Source organism: Rhinopithecus roxellana, chromosome 11 (assembly GCF_007565055.1).
Source record: "Rhinopithecus roxellana isolate Shanxi Qingling chromosome 11, ASM756505v1, whole genome shotgun sequence".
NCBI lineage: Eukaryota > Metazoa > Chordata > Mammalia > Primates > Cercopithecidae > Rhinopithecus > Rhinopithecus roxellana.
This window is the reverse complement of record NC_044559.1, coordinates 127,466,820-127,481,984: the sequence shown is the minus strand read 5'-3', so window position 1 is coordinate 127,481,984 and position 15,165 is coordinate 127,466,820. Positions and strand designations below refer to the sequence as shown.

At 34.2% G+C, this 15,165-nt stretch overlaps 1 protein-coding gene and 1 long non-coding RNA gene across 2 annotated transcripts in view; both read right to left on the bottom strand.

The window, feature by feature from the left end:
- Nucleotides 1-6,404, bottom strand: part of LOC115900418 (ankyrin repeat domain-containing protein 30A-like) — a 61,041-nt gene extending 54,637 nt beyond the window's left edge. The window contains 3 exon segments of the mRNA XM_030941080.1: nucleotides 1,937-2,009; nucleotides 2,099-2,127; nucleotides 6,318-6,404. Coding sequence (XP_030796940.1) covers nucleotides 1,937-1,997 — 61 coding nt within the window. The 5' untranslated portion in view covers nucleotides 1,998-2,009; nucleotides 2,099-2,127; nucleotides 6,318-6,404.
- Nucleotides 6,405-7,855: 1,451 nt separating this feature from the next.
- LOC115900417 lies at nucleotides 7,856-12,945 on the bottom strand. Its single transcript, XR_004060086.1, has 4 exons — nucleotides 12,865-12,945; nucleotides 11,268-11,296; nucleotides 11,097-11,169; nucleotides 7,856-7,917 (listed from the first exon to the last, which is right to left on the bottom strand). It is a non-coding gene; the product is annotated as an uncharacterized LOC115900417 (long non-coding RNA).
- Between the last annotated feature and the right edge of the window lie 2,220 nt (nucleotides 12,946-15,165).

Genomic DNA, 15,165 nt, shown 5'->3' with positions numbered 1-15,165 from the left:
ATTCCTCAAGGATCTAGAACTAGATGTACCATATGACCCAGCCATCCCACTACTGGGTATATACCCAAAGGATTATAAATTATTCTACTACAAAGACACATGTACACGTATGTTTATTGCGGCACTATTCACAATAGCAAAGACTTGGAATCAACCCAAATGTCCATCTGTGACAGACTGGATTAAGGAAATGTGGCACATATACACCATGGAATACTATGCAGCCATAAAAATGGATGAGTTTGCGTCCTTTGTAGGGACATGGATGCAGCTGGAAACCATCATTCTTAGCAAACTATCACAAGAACAGAAAACCAAACACCGCATGTTCTCACTCATAGGTGGGAACTGAACAATGAGATCACTTGGACTCGGGAAGGGGAACATCACGCACAGGGGCCTATCATGGGGAGGGGGGAGGGGGGAGGAGGGAGGGCTTGCATTGGGGAGTTATACAAGATATAAATGATGAATTGATGGGTGCTGACGAGTTGATGGGTGCAGCACACCAACATGGCATAAGTATACATATGTAACAAACCTGCACGTTATGCACATGTACCCTAGAACTTAAAGTATAAAAAAAAAAAAAAAAAGTTACATTCATAAATAAAAATGAACACTATTCAGATGAAAAAAAAAATGCATTCCTGTATTTTAAATATTTTCATTTTAATTTCTAACATTAGTTGAAGAAGTAAATACTCCGACTTCAATAAAAGCTCTCTGATACAAGCTGTCATTGATGTTGACTTTTAGTGGCTATGAAAGACAGCCTAATTAAATGTGCTTTAGAGTTAAAATCACAAAATATGGAGCCTTAAATCAAAGCAGAGCTAACTGTATTGAGTAGATCTAAAATATAAGAAAAGTAAAAAGAAAGGAAGTTCCAATAAAATATGTACAGGGTACAATTATTTATTGAAAATTTAAGACATGAAAACAAATTCTATACATAGTCTATAACCACACACATATGTTTTGAATTTCCGTGTTTTTTTTTTTTTTTTTTGGTTTGTTTGTTGCTTTTTGACATGGAGTCTCACTCTGTTAGCAAGGCTGGAGTGGCACCATCTCCGCTCACTGCAAATTCTGCTTCCTAGGTTCAAGTGATTCTCCTGCCTAAGCCTCCAGAGTAGCTGAGATTATAGGCACCCACCAGTACAACTGGCGATTTTTTGTTATTTTTGGTAGAGATGGGGTTTCACTATGTTGACCAGGTTGGTCTGGGACTCCTGACTTTCAGTTATCTGCCCGCCGTGGTCTCCCAAAATCCTAGGATTACAGGCGTGTGCTACTGTGCACAGCCTGGTGTAAAATGGTTTAAACATGCGTGAGAATGACAACAAAAACTAATTTAGACTGTTTTCTACCTCTAGGCATTTTACAAGAGCATAAAGACACCAAGGCCAAATGCTTTAGAGTCATTCTTCTAAAACACTGTCTCTAGCAAAGAGTCAAGTCATGATTTTTTAAAATTATAAGTCACACACACACAGTCACCTAATCAGAAAAAAGAAACTGATTTTCTTTAGATTTTCAGAGTGACAATCACAACTGTCATGTCAGCAAGTGAAACTTTCCCGAAGTAAAGATCAGAATTCCAATCAGCGTTTGAACCATTGCAAACATTTTAGTCTCAAAATTCACCTGCCTGAAAAACAAGCATGTACAGAAATTGCAAATTGGAAACCTTATACTATCAGGACATTAAAGTAGAACCACATAAGGTAAAGCACAATTATTTTTAAAATCTTTAAATCTTATACTTGTAAATGGTATTTTCTCAAACATAAATACTAACATGGGCATTATTTGTACCAATTTTTCCCAACAAATTTGAAAAGAAAACAACATTGGGAATAAAAACGCTCTCAATATTTCAAATATTTTAATATTCTTCTTTCCAGAGTAAAATTAAAATTACAAAATTTACCTGCTTTGAATGTTTCTCTGTCCTTCAATTCTAAGACTTTATTTGGATTAGAAGCTTTCATTCCACAGGTTGGCTAAATGGGTTAGAAAATAAAATAATATATAATGTATACTTCATAAAATATGTAGTTAATATTCAAGATAAAAATAGAAAAGTTGTTACCTGCAGAAGACCATCTTTATCAGAAGACTCTGAAAGAAAAGGGACATATATAATTGATTATATGCAAGCCTGACAAAGCCTACCAAACATTCACACAGGGGAATATGAAGATGAATCCTCATGCTTGGATGGAAAAGGGATTACACTAGGTTGTGGGGTCTTTTGGGGTATTGTCTTTGTTAACATGCCAATGTGACAGAAATAGCCCTGAGAAAATTTAACAAATAAATTTCATCAAACATGCTGTGAAGATTTCCACAGTGAAAAGATATTTAAAGCGACAATAACTAAAGCAGAAAAATCCTAATACCAATAGGAGTAAGCTGCCATATAAGGAAAGAAGTTGTATTTAGTAAGATGACAAAGTCATGACACCCCGCCCCCACACACAAAACAATGTCCAAGCTAACGGCAAAATGCAGTGGCATATGGTTAAGGAAACACATGAGAATCACTTATGTCAAAATACTACAAGTAGCTATTATGTTCTTCAATTTGTCCTGCAATTTAGGAATTACAAATTTGCGATGAGGGTTCAAAGGTACAATTCACTTATCATTGCATGTTCTAAATTTATCAGCATAAATATTCACTTATAGAATAAAAGTTAATAAATAAATTCATTTTGTACCACTGTGAAATATGATTATTTTTATATTTATGGGGTTCTCTAGTTTAGTCCTCTTAAAATTTCTGATCCACTTATACAAAAAGGTCAATGCGTACCCATAACAAACTAATACAGGCCTGGTGCAGTGGCTCATGCCTGTAATTCCAGCACTTTGGAAGACTGAGGAGGGTGGATGTCTCAAGGCCAGGAGTTGCAAACCAGTCTGGCCAAAATAGCGAAATCCTGTCTCCACAAAAAATACAAAAATCAACCAGGTATGGTGGCACATGCCAGGAACCCAAGCTACTTGGGAGCCTGAGCTACAAGCAGCACTTGAACCTAGGAGGTGGAGGTTGCAGTGAGCCAAGATCATGCCACTACACTCCAGCCCGGATGACAGAGTGAGACTCTGTCTCAAAAAAAGAAAAAAAAAACTAATATGAAAGTATCAAAAACTAGAAGTCAATTTCCAGAGCCTTTGTATATATCATTAACCTGCATAATTCAAGTTTGGAATAATGGTTATTGAAAGTAACAGTTTTAGTGTTCAAGGAATGAATTCGACAATTGCTTTGTTGTTAAAACTTATTATGTTTGTTTTACTGTAAGTTGTTAAACTAGCGTTATGAAAAAGCTCTTATAAAAAACTTAGCTTCAAGAAAAAACAGACATTTCTTTGACACAGAAACATATCTCCTTTCATCAAATAATAATAAAACATGCTTAATCTCTAATTTTTCTCTACTTTTTAATTTTTCAGTATGACATCCTTTAATATGTTTAGAGATATCAAGTATATATGCTGTTTCCCTTGAGAGATGATTGATCAATAATTAAGACAATTCAGGGATACAAACTCTCTAAAACACACAAAATTTATGTCTAAACATTTTAAGGCTAAATATGCATGACCATATTGCATGTATGCATTTTAGAAAAAAAGTGCTTAAAATTATAGTCAATACTCTTTAAATAAAAACCTGCTTTAATTACAATGAGGTCATTCTCGATTCAGTAATATCTTTAAAATTTATTTCTGAAACACTGAAGAAATCTTAGAAATTCATATATGAGAATTGATACAATTAATTCATCTGCTTGTTTTAGGTAAAAATATGGTAAGTGTACATCCTGAATAAGTGCAAAGAAAGCAGAATGCCATGAGATAGAAATGAATATGTAACCAAAATATTCCCTTTATAAAGAAAATACCAGGCTTTAACCTGGTTGCTAAGACAAGACAAAAAAGCAAAACAGGCAGAGATGAAACATTCAGAGCTTTCTCATCATCAAGGAACCGTCTATCACTTGGCATTTAGGAATCCTAGGTGTGGTTGAAAACTTTGGCTCTAAATTGTGATCCGATTATCCCTGAAGTTCAAAATCCACGCGGAGAAACCAAGTAGGGAAATACAACCTTATCTATGATTTTAATTACTATTTATAAAGGAGTGCACTGGAGATTTTAAAGTCAAGACAGGTCACATGGCATAGCTCTAAAGATTAGTGAGCCACATTTGTAATGGCTATCGAAATGTGTGGGAGTACATACTTGTATTTTAAGTACTTCATTTTTAATTTCGAATGTAGCATAAAGCAGGACATAAACTTCATCAAAGGCTTGTTAACATCTGTAATTATATTTATGTTGCTTTTGAGTCATCATGAAGAGAGTCTAATTAAACGTGCTGCGAAGTAAATATGCAATATGCACACTATGAAATCTTTTTTGTTGTTGATTTTTCGACGGAGTTCCGCCCAGTCGCCCAGGCTGGAGTGCAGTGGCACAATCTCGGCTCACTGCAAGCTCCGCTTCCCGGGTTATCGCATACTCCTGCCTCAGCCTCCGGAGTAGCTGGGACTACAGGTGCCCGCCACCACTCCCGCGTTATTTTTTGTATGTTTTCGTAGAGATGGGGTTTCACCATGTTAGCCAGTATAGTCTTGAGCTGCCGACCTCGTAATCCACCAGCCTCAGCCTCCCACAGTCCTGGGATTACAGGCGTGAGACACTGCGCCCGGCCTGAAATCTTAAAATAAATGAAAGACGAGCTAATCGCCGAACAAAACAAAGTTGCTGTGGAATGACAAGAACACGGTACAACCATTTATATATGATGGTTGCAAAAAGTGTTAATACCAATACGTATATGCTGAGTGATGAGGAGAGAAGTGATCTTGAATCAGAGGAGCAAATCATGACACTGAGAAAATAAATACAAAAGCTGGACGGAGAATGCTACACTGTGTCCTCAATGCAACACATTAAAATGATGTATATCATTATATTGCAAGCATTCATCGTGGTCTTTACCATGTCCTGTCATTGAGAAGGTACACCGTTCAGAAGAGTGTTCAGCTGAATGTAGAATTCACATCTCGTCAATGAAAGTGTTATGAATTGATCAGCTTGGATATATACTTAAATACTAAATATAAATATTCACTGATTCTCATACCCAGATGGTATAATGGTATGCCAACATTTTTGTAATTTGTAGCTTAGCCATCTCAATATTTCTTGATCCACTCATGGAGGAAGATGTACAAAACTCATCAGGAATAGCAAATACGCTTTCAATATTGATATATTTGTTTCAAATTTAGTTGCAACAGACTTCTTAAATATTAATAACATTTTCTATATTAACATCAGTACAGTACCTATGAATAACAACAATTTAAGTATTCAAGTAAAACATTCTGAATTTTCTTTCTGCTTCTTCTCTGGCTAAAAATGTACTCAAAAATAAGAGCAACATCATGCTTTCTCCTGACCCTTTTCTGTCTTCACCTTCTATATCCGGTCGCTCTTCCTCCACATTTCTCCCACGAAAGGCCTCTCCTCTTGCTACTCAGAGCAAGGTCCAAGGACAACCAGCGTCAGCATCGCCTGACAACTTATTAAAAATGCAGAATCCCAAGTCGGCTGAATCACAGTGTGTGAATTGTTAACAAGGTTTCCAGCTGACTTTCTAAAGTCTGAAAACTTCTGGTCTATACGGAGGGTATGTGACTAATTACATACATGTGTGGCCGTGCATATATGCTTATTCTCACCTACTGCAAATACAACACAGCTCTCCATGGTCAGGTGCTTCCATCCCTAATGGCTTCCCACCAGTGAAAAAGACAGGAAGAGTCACCATATTTTTGCACTAACTCTCTGGTAAGTTTTGGTACTAGAAGGTCACTTTATATTTTTCCCAAATTTCTAACCATACCTGATCTTTTCCTAAAGAATCATTTCATTTTACCATCTTCCATTACATTAAACCTGCTACTTGTTCCTTCCTGTACTCTGTGTACTGTCTGTCTTTCTCAGTCTTCATTTCCTCTTTTACTACTGTCTCCTTTCTTATTTTCTCATTTTCCTCAGGTCTTGGAATATCTTGAATTCAAACTAGTAATTCAGTTCCCTTTCAGCACTTTCAATGTAGTCTGTTGCTAACACCTGATAAGATGTACAATTTACTACCATTTCAATTCTGTTTTCTTCCATGTTTGCATTTAGCAGGTGATTTTCCTTGGCTATTAGGGGATATTCTTCCTCATCAGTTTAGAGAAATATTTGGTCAAATGACTTTTTAAATAAAAAATGATTCTTACCTTCTAGTTTTCCACTTATTGTATCGAATTCTTTTTGATGTGTAGCCGTGGGTAAATACACATCATTCTGTAAAAGATCCTCAAGGAAACTCTGTTAAAAGTAATATCAATAAATAATTTCAATGGAGAAATAGCAGTAATGAAGACTATCAAAATTTCCCAATTGAAATCTTTTTGTAAAGCACAGTTTCCTAATTTACAAGCAGTTCGAATTAAGAGCAGACATGCGTTGAAACCCAAAACATTTTGATAGAAAATCTCACGTAACACTCTCTACATCAAGCTTATCTTTACGTTCATGACATTATGAATTTGGTTAGTGAGCAGGAAAAACAAATCACATGCACGAAAAAATTCACTCGTGCGTATTTCAAAAAGTAACTCTCTTAAAAATATCTAGCTTGTGTTGTAGTCCTCATCAAAACTAAGCATGACATTTCAAACAAAATACAATACACTTGCTAGTTGCCATAACACATACCGCATTAAACATTTTAACTATTCACGATCAGAGAATCGTTTAGTGTTAAAAATGATGCACATGATGAAGAGAACTTTGAGAGTCTGTCATGTAATGTATGCATAGATGTTGAAAAAGTTGCTTTATTTTATTTAACAGGGGCTTAAAACCAGCAACAAGTTTTTGACAAAATTTATGCTGCTCGAAAAAGTGCTTCAATGGAATGTAAATGCAGTAAGAGAGAAAAATTATGTCATGTCTAAATGAAAGCAAACAAATATTACAATCTTTTTGTCTGATGACAAATCAGATAAAATCTACTTGTCTATTGACTTCCACCCTTTGCTGTTACCACCAGGCAGCAGCTGCTTATTTCTAAGAGGTCAGACATCGTCCATGTCTTTCCACAGCTGTGACCTTAAAATACATCACTATTATTTGACGCTCATGCTGCTGCAGCTTGACTGCCTGCCATAAAGGGACTCGAGGAGTTCTTTTGTGAAAATAATTTTTATTTTCCCAAAGACTACTCAACCAATACTCTTGTTATTATACTCCCACAAGGTTTCCTATTCCTCACACTTCTCTTTCTCCCTCAGGTCTATACTGAACAAGAAAGAAATGTCAACATGTCAAGTCCCCGGCATTACCTTTTCAGGTCCCAACTCTTACAATACTGCAGTTTAAACTGTCTCTCTATGAATCCAATTAGAACCTTTGTACATCTAGATAGATATACCACAGAATCATAAATTTGCCCACAGCTGGACTCAGTGTAATTCTTTCACTTTTAGACAAACTTATTTCAGATCCCATGTGAATTTCTAGTGACTTCTAAGCCTTATTTTTTACACTATACCACACTGGCTTCTTAAATTAATCCTAGAAATTAGCAGAATTTCACTATGAAGCAGTTATCTACTTAGCACATAAATTCTCTATTAAGCATATTCTGAAACATATCAAACATAATTTGGGGGTTACATATGCAGAGGTGAGAAAATAAAGTCTAAACCTCTGATTTTATGTTTTCGTATCATGCAATACTAATATTTAAAAAATCAATAATACACAGTACCTCAAAATCCAAGGAATTTTCTTCATTGTCCTTTTGTTTGGATTCTGATTGGAACATCTGAGCTATAAAAGGTTAATCACAGATACATTCATGAGAACTTTCCTCTACTATAAACTTTAAAAACATATACAAATCTACTTTCATTCACGAATCTGAGGTGTTTTCCTCTGTATCTCGTATATTCTTTTTGTCAATTACAATCACTACTTCTATAGTCAATCCGTTAGAACTGAAATCTAAAAAATCTGAAATTTAATGTTGTATCATTCATTAAAATGCAGAAAATTATATTGAACTTGTGATCTCAACATCCGTAAAGTTCACATTTCATGCACAGGGTCCAAGAAACCAAATCATACTTGGGTATGTCACCATTTTCACTCATTTTTAGAAGTATACCCTGGATGGTTTCAGAGATCTGACAAGTCGCAACACTGTAGTTCAAATTGTTAGTGGAATGTATGACTGCACAAGGAAATACTTTAAATATTTTAGTTTTAATTTCCAATAACTAAAAATTCAGTAGATAAAACTAACTTAAAGACTGAAATCTGCTTGTTTTCATTTTTATTTATTATTTATCAGCATAAAAATTGTGTAGTTACCTATGGTACATTCATACAATGGAATTTTATAAGCCACCTAATATTTTAAAACACAGTTAATTGTGTCCACTATGGATATCTCTAAAAATTATAACATTTATCGAAAAACAATGTTGCTGAAAATTATACTGTACCATCATATATGCATTGGAAGTTGAAAAATATTTAACATATTAAATATGACTATGCACACCTGTTGTAAAATGTTTAAACATGCATAAGAATAGTTTTTAAAGATAGTTTATTATATTGGTTTCTTCTAGGCAATAAATAGTACTAGTGTACATCTCAAAGGACCTCTTCAAGGAGAACGACAAACCACTGCTCAGTGAAATAAAAGAGGACACAAACAAATGGAAGAGTATTCCATGCTCATGGATACAAAGAATCCATATTGTGAAAGTAGCCATACCGCCCCAGGTAATTTATAGATTCAATGCCATCCCCATCAAGCTACCAATGAGTTTCTTCACAGAATTGGGAAAAAACTACCTTAAAGTTCATATGGAACCAAAAAAGACCCCGCGTTGCCAAGACAGTCCTAAGCCAAAAGAACAAAGCTGGAGGCATCATGCTACCTGACTTCAAACTATACTACAAGGCTACAGTAACCAAAACAGCTTGATACCAGTATCAAAACAGAGATATAGAACAATGGAACAGAACGGAGCCCTCAGAAATAATACCATACATCTACAGCCATCTGATCTTTGACAAACATGACAAAAACAAGAAACAGGGAAAGGATTCCCTATTTAATAAATGGTGCTGGAAAACTTGGTTAGCCATAAGTAGAAAGCTGAAACTGGATCCTTTCCTTACTCCTTACGTGAAAATTCAAGATGGATTAGAGACTGAAATGTTAGCCCTAAAACCATAAAAACCCTAGAAGAAAACCTAGGTAATACCATTCAGGACATAGGCATGGGCAAGGACTTCATGTCTAAAACACCAAAAGCAACAGCAACAAAAGCCAAAATTGACAAATGGGATCTAATTAAACTAAAGAGCTTCTGCACAGCAAAAGAAACTACCATCAGAGTGAACAGGCAACCTACAGAATGGGAGAAAATTTTTGCAATCTACCCATCTGACAAAGGGCTAATATCCAGAACCTACAAAGAAACAAATTTACAAGAAAGAAACAAACAACTCCATCAAAAAGTGGGCAAAGGATATGAACAGACATTTCTCAAAAGAAGACATGCATACAGCCAACAGACACATGAAAAAATGCTTATCATCACTCGCCATCAGATAAATGCAAATCAAAACCACCATGAGATACCATCTCACACCAGTTAGAATGGCAATCATTAAAAAGTCAGGAAACAACAGGTGGATGTGGAGTGGATGTGGAGAAATAGGAACACTTTTACACTGTTGGTGGGATTGCAAACTAGTTCAACCATTATGGAAAACAGTGTGGTGATTCCTCAAGGATCTAGAACTAGAAATTCCATTTGACCCAGCCATCCCATTCCTGGGTATATACCCAAAGGATTATAAATCATGCTGCTATAAAGACACATGCACATGTATGTTTATTATGGCACTATTCACAATAGCAAAGACTTGGAATCAACCCAAATGTCCATCTGTGACAGACTGGATTAAGAAAATGTGGCACATACACACCATGGAATACTATGCAGCCATAAAAAAGGATGAGTTTGCGTCCTTTGTAGGGACATGGATGCAGCTGAAAACCATCATTCTTAGCAAACTATCACAAGAAGAGAAAACCAAACACCGCATGTTCTCACTCATAGATGGGAACTGAACAATGAGATCACTTGGACTCGGGAAGGGGAACATCACACACTGGGGCCTATCATGGGGAGGGGGGATGGGGGAGGGTTAGCATTAGGAGATATACCTAATGTAGGTGACGAGTTAATGGGTGCAGCACACCAACATGGCACATGTATACATATGTAAGAAACCTGCATGTTGTGCACATGCACCCTAGAACTTAAAGTATAGTAATAACAATAATAATAAATAGTACTAGTGTAAAAAGACTCTAAAGCCAAATGCTTCAGAATCACAGTTTTATGAAAAAGTGTGTTTATCAAATATTCACAAAGAAATGACTGATTACTTTCCTCATCTTTACATAGTAAAGGTACCACACACAAAAACAGACACACACAGGCACACACGATGAAACACACACACAAACACACATAGTTCACTACTCAGAGTTACTGATTTTCTTAGGATTCTCAAAGTGACAACACTGGAAATGAGGTAATTAATGTTAAAATCAATAAAAGAAGCGATCTCCAAAGTAAACCGTGGAATTGAATCAAGTTTCGAAGAACTGAAAAAAATTAGATTTTCAAAATTCACCTTCTTGAATCCTTAAGAAATACAGAAGTTCAAAATAGAAAACATTACAGTTTTGGTATACAAAACTAGAAACACCTGAGATTAAGGTTACATTTAAAAAAACTATTGAAAATTACTGTTCTTGTAATATCAGGTTTTCAAACATAAATACCACTATTGGCATTACTTAGATCAAATCTTTTCATCAAAGTTGAAAAAAATGAAGCGTTGGAGATAGAAAGACTATCAAACTGTTCAATATTGAAATATTCATATTTCCATAGTTAAATTGAAAAATTTACCTGTTCTCAATGTTTGTTCGTTCTTCCGTTTGAAGGCTTTATTTGGAACAGAGTTTTGCATTTTAGTGGCAGGCTAAATGGATTTGGAAGCAAAATGATTATTAAAGAATGTATACTTCACAAAATACGTAGTTAATAAGTTATTCAAAATGAAATTATAAAACCAAATACCTTGAAGGCAGATGGCTTCTCAGGAGGCTCTTAAAAGCAAAAGAGATTTATCATCAATCATAAGTAAATATGACAAAACCAACCACAAATGAATGCAGTGATAGTATCTAACTGAGTTCTCTTGGTTGACTTTGACAATGAATACTTTAGATTTGGAAAGTTTGTTTAGGACCCACACATAACAGGAATACACTGAAGAAAATACAAATAAAGGTTTCACAGATCATGCAGTTAAGACTTCAAAAGTGAGATTGTGTTTCACGTGTAAAAAGGGTTGATATGAGAAAATAAATGTCACAGCTGAACATGAAATGTTACACCATGTACTAAATGAAACACATTAGAATCATTTATATTATTCCATTCATCATGTTATTTAATATGGCCTATCTTTGGAAAGATATATAGTTATGATGAGAGTTCAGCTGAATGTAGAATTGACATCTCGTCAGTGAAGTGTTATGAATTGATCAGTTTGGATATATACTTAGGTCATAATACTAAATAGAAATATTCGTTGTTTTCCATAACCATGTGGTGTAATCATAGGCCTACATTTCTGTATCCTCTAGTTTATCCATCTGAATGCTTCTTGATCCACTCATGCAAGAAGATGTATAAATCTCATCATGGAAATAATTTATACTAAGCTTTCAATATTGACATATTTATATAAAAATTAACCGCAATAGATGTATTAGACATAAATAATTTTTTATATTGTTAAGTCACCACAATATTTATTTTAAAAAGCAATCTTATTATTCAAGTATAAATTCAGTATTTTTTTAGTTCCTACAATTCGTCTGATTTGGGTATCATTGGTCTATAATAAATTTTTCTGGAATGGCAATTTTACCAAAACAACTCACTGTCTTCAAAATAAAGCCAATGTTCTTAATTTCAAATATATCTCATTTGAATAGCTAACATCAACAAAATATATATTTGTCATGACTGATTGTAACAAATAAACCTAATGAGTCACTGTGGTTACCACAATTCTAGCAAGCCTCCTGCTTCCAGTAGTCTCTGGAGTGTCCACAATTTACTTTCTGAAGTACAAATAATCTAAATGCATCTGAAGTGAGTTCACTCAACCTTCCTTCTCAGAGTCTTCTCAGAAAGAAGCTACCTTCTTTCTTGTTTGTACCCTGTTACCTGCCTCAAAATGTCTCTACTAAAAAATAAAAATAAAAAATAAAAAATCTCTAACTCCATAGAATTGATTCTTTCCATCCAACACTCTTTCAAATTTATTTTTTCCTCACTTCCTTTCTCCTTGTTTAATGAGAGTATCTTAGATTTATAATTTCTGTTTCTTTGTCTTTTTCTTCTTCTTCTATCTCTGATTCAAAGACTAATCTGTGTCACTGGAAAATGACGTTCTTTGTTTTTCAGAATAAAAGCCACTTAAGAAGGCCTTGTTGCTTCTCTTCACCCTAAAACACTACAGAGAGTCCCCTGAAATATTTGAAATGTTGAAAAGCCAAACCTACAAATTTCAAATTGCAAATGTATATTTGTTACTGGGAATATTTTTCTCACTAAATTACCACTTCTATTATTTTGGTATAAAAAATAAAACTGTCTTTACTTGTTTGATCTTGTGGAGCTCGTTCAGTAATGCCAATATCATGTTTTTGTTGTCCAGTTACTGTCTTTGTTGCTCCCTCCTATTACAAACAAAAAACAGAAAGCAACAACAATAAAAACTTCAGAAAAAAATTGTATGTATTAACTCAGTCACTCACTCAATTTGTCAGTAAGACAAACAACAACAACAAATACACACATTGTATTTATCAAATCATAGGCACTATTCTGGGAGAAGCAGAAAATATCCATGGAAGATAGATTCTGGCCTATATTCAAGAAATGGTAGAGATATGTGTAAACAAATAAGAACAGAAAAGTATAATTCACCAGTTCTACAATTTAAGTCATTAAAATTCATAAGGGCAAAAAGGAGAGAAAAATCAGTTTTACCTGAAAAGCATAGAAAATGCTACCATAATGGGACCATATTTGGAAGGACAGACAAAGTGCAGAGTCAGGATACAAAGACTCTAGGTGAAATAGCATGTGCAAAATAGTAAGGCATGAAACAACATGGCAACTGAGGGATGCCAAAGTTATGTGGTAAAACTGGAACACAGTCAGAGGAAATGAGTTGAAGAGATAAAATGGGGCCAAACCATATACGGTATGTGTCACACTAGAATGTGAAATTACCCCTTCATTTAACGGGTATTCACTCAATATGCAGATGAGTTGTATCATTACAAATATATTTTAGAAAGTGACCCTTCCAGCGGTGTAAAGATGAACATAGGGAGATGGGGCAAAAGTAGAAAGGAGTACTTCAAAATTATAGGTAGAGAGTTAATTATGGTAATAAGATATGGAAAATTATAAGAAGGTAGATAATACAAAATTTGGTGTGTGACTGGATTGGTGACCTGGAGGAGGGTTGAAGTGCAGGATGTGGGGGATGGTTGAAGTGCTGGTTGAAGTGCTTGAGCATTTCATGGCTACTTCCTAGGTGTTATTTACTAGGATGGGGAAACCAGATGACAGAGTAAATTACAAAGAGTCAGAAAAGAATCAGGAAAAAAATAAAAATGATTTTTTCAGTTTGAGACCTATAAGATTTCAGGCATCCAAGGCGCTTGGAAGAAAGATCTGGATAAATACATTAGGAGTATGAGTAGATTACCTACTTGAGGAAAATTACATAGTGATAAGAAAATAAATATAACATAGACTAAATGGGTAGAATTAAAACAAGTCTATGCAAACTGCTGAAATTTTGAAAATGAAATCAAAGGGAGAGAGAAAAACATGGGTTTAAGTTTCTCAGTTATATATTTCCAAATTTATTTCAAGAATATAATTTTATTTATATAGGTAAATATTTATTTCTGAAATATTATTGTAATATGTATCTTTGAATTCAATGAAAACATTTAATCTTAAACCAAGATTCTACAAAATGACCTTTATAAAAATCTTGCAAATTTTTAATTGTACAAGAGAAATGCTTACCTATAGAATTATGAGGCGTTTTTAAGTACTACTATAAAGTGAGATAGAAATGTGAAACCCTGTTTTAAAATTCACATGCTTTTCTTATGTTCCTGTAAACAAGACAATACTAGCTCTAATTGCCTATTTACAGCATATAAGATGACGGTTTAAAATTGGAGAAAATATCTCATATAAAGAAAATTAAGCAATAATTATTCAAGTTGAAGATTTCGTAGTTTTTACATATATCTATGATTGTCAAGCAGGATTCAGTATTCACAGGAGAAGCGAAGAAAGAAACTAAAAAATTCAAGTCGACAGGATTCCTGGGTTTTAGAAATAAACAAATAAACAAATAGTTATGAAGACTAAAGTTAATAAGGCTTCCTGGAAAGTATATAAAATATCCCCATTGCAAGAGATAGTTTTAAGAGTAAAAAGTATTCTTCCAATGATAAGTTTGTTTACTCTGTTATCAATCTTCCCTTACATATGATTCTATGATAATAGGTACTTTACTTTTAAAAAAATCACAAATATTGAATACATTCAGTTGATGTGTGCATATAATACCATTACATACAGATATTATGAGCAAAAGATGTCAGAATATTCCTAGAGATTAATAATTTCTACATTTATTTTGTTGAGAGTTTTGTAGCTTAAAAGTGATTTTTCTCTTTTAAGATATACAGATTAAGAACCTTGTTTATATGATCAGAAAATTTAATTTTAATAGCAAGCTTAAATAAAATGCTTATTTATTCATACTCTATTATCAAAAATATTCAAAACAGCTACCAAGGTTATATCAGAGAGTAAGATAAATTAGTTAAACAACCTAAGAATATGTCAAACATTAAGTTAG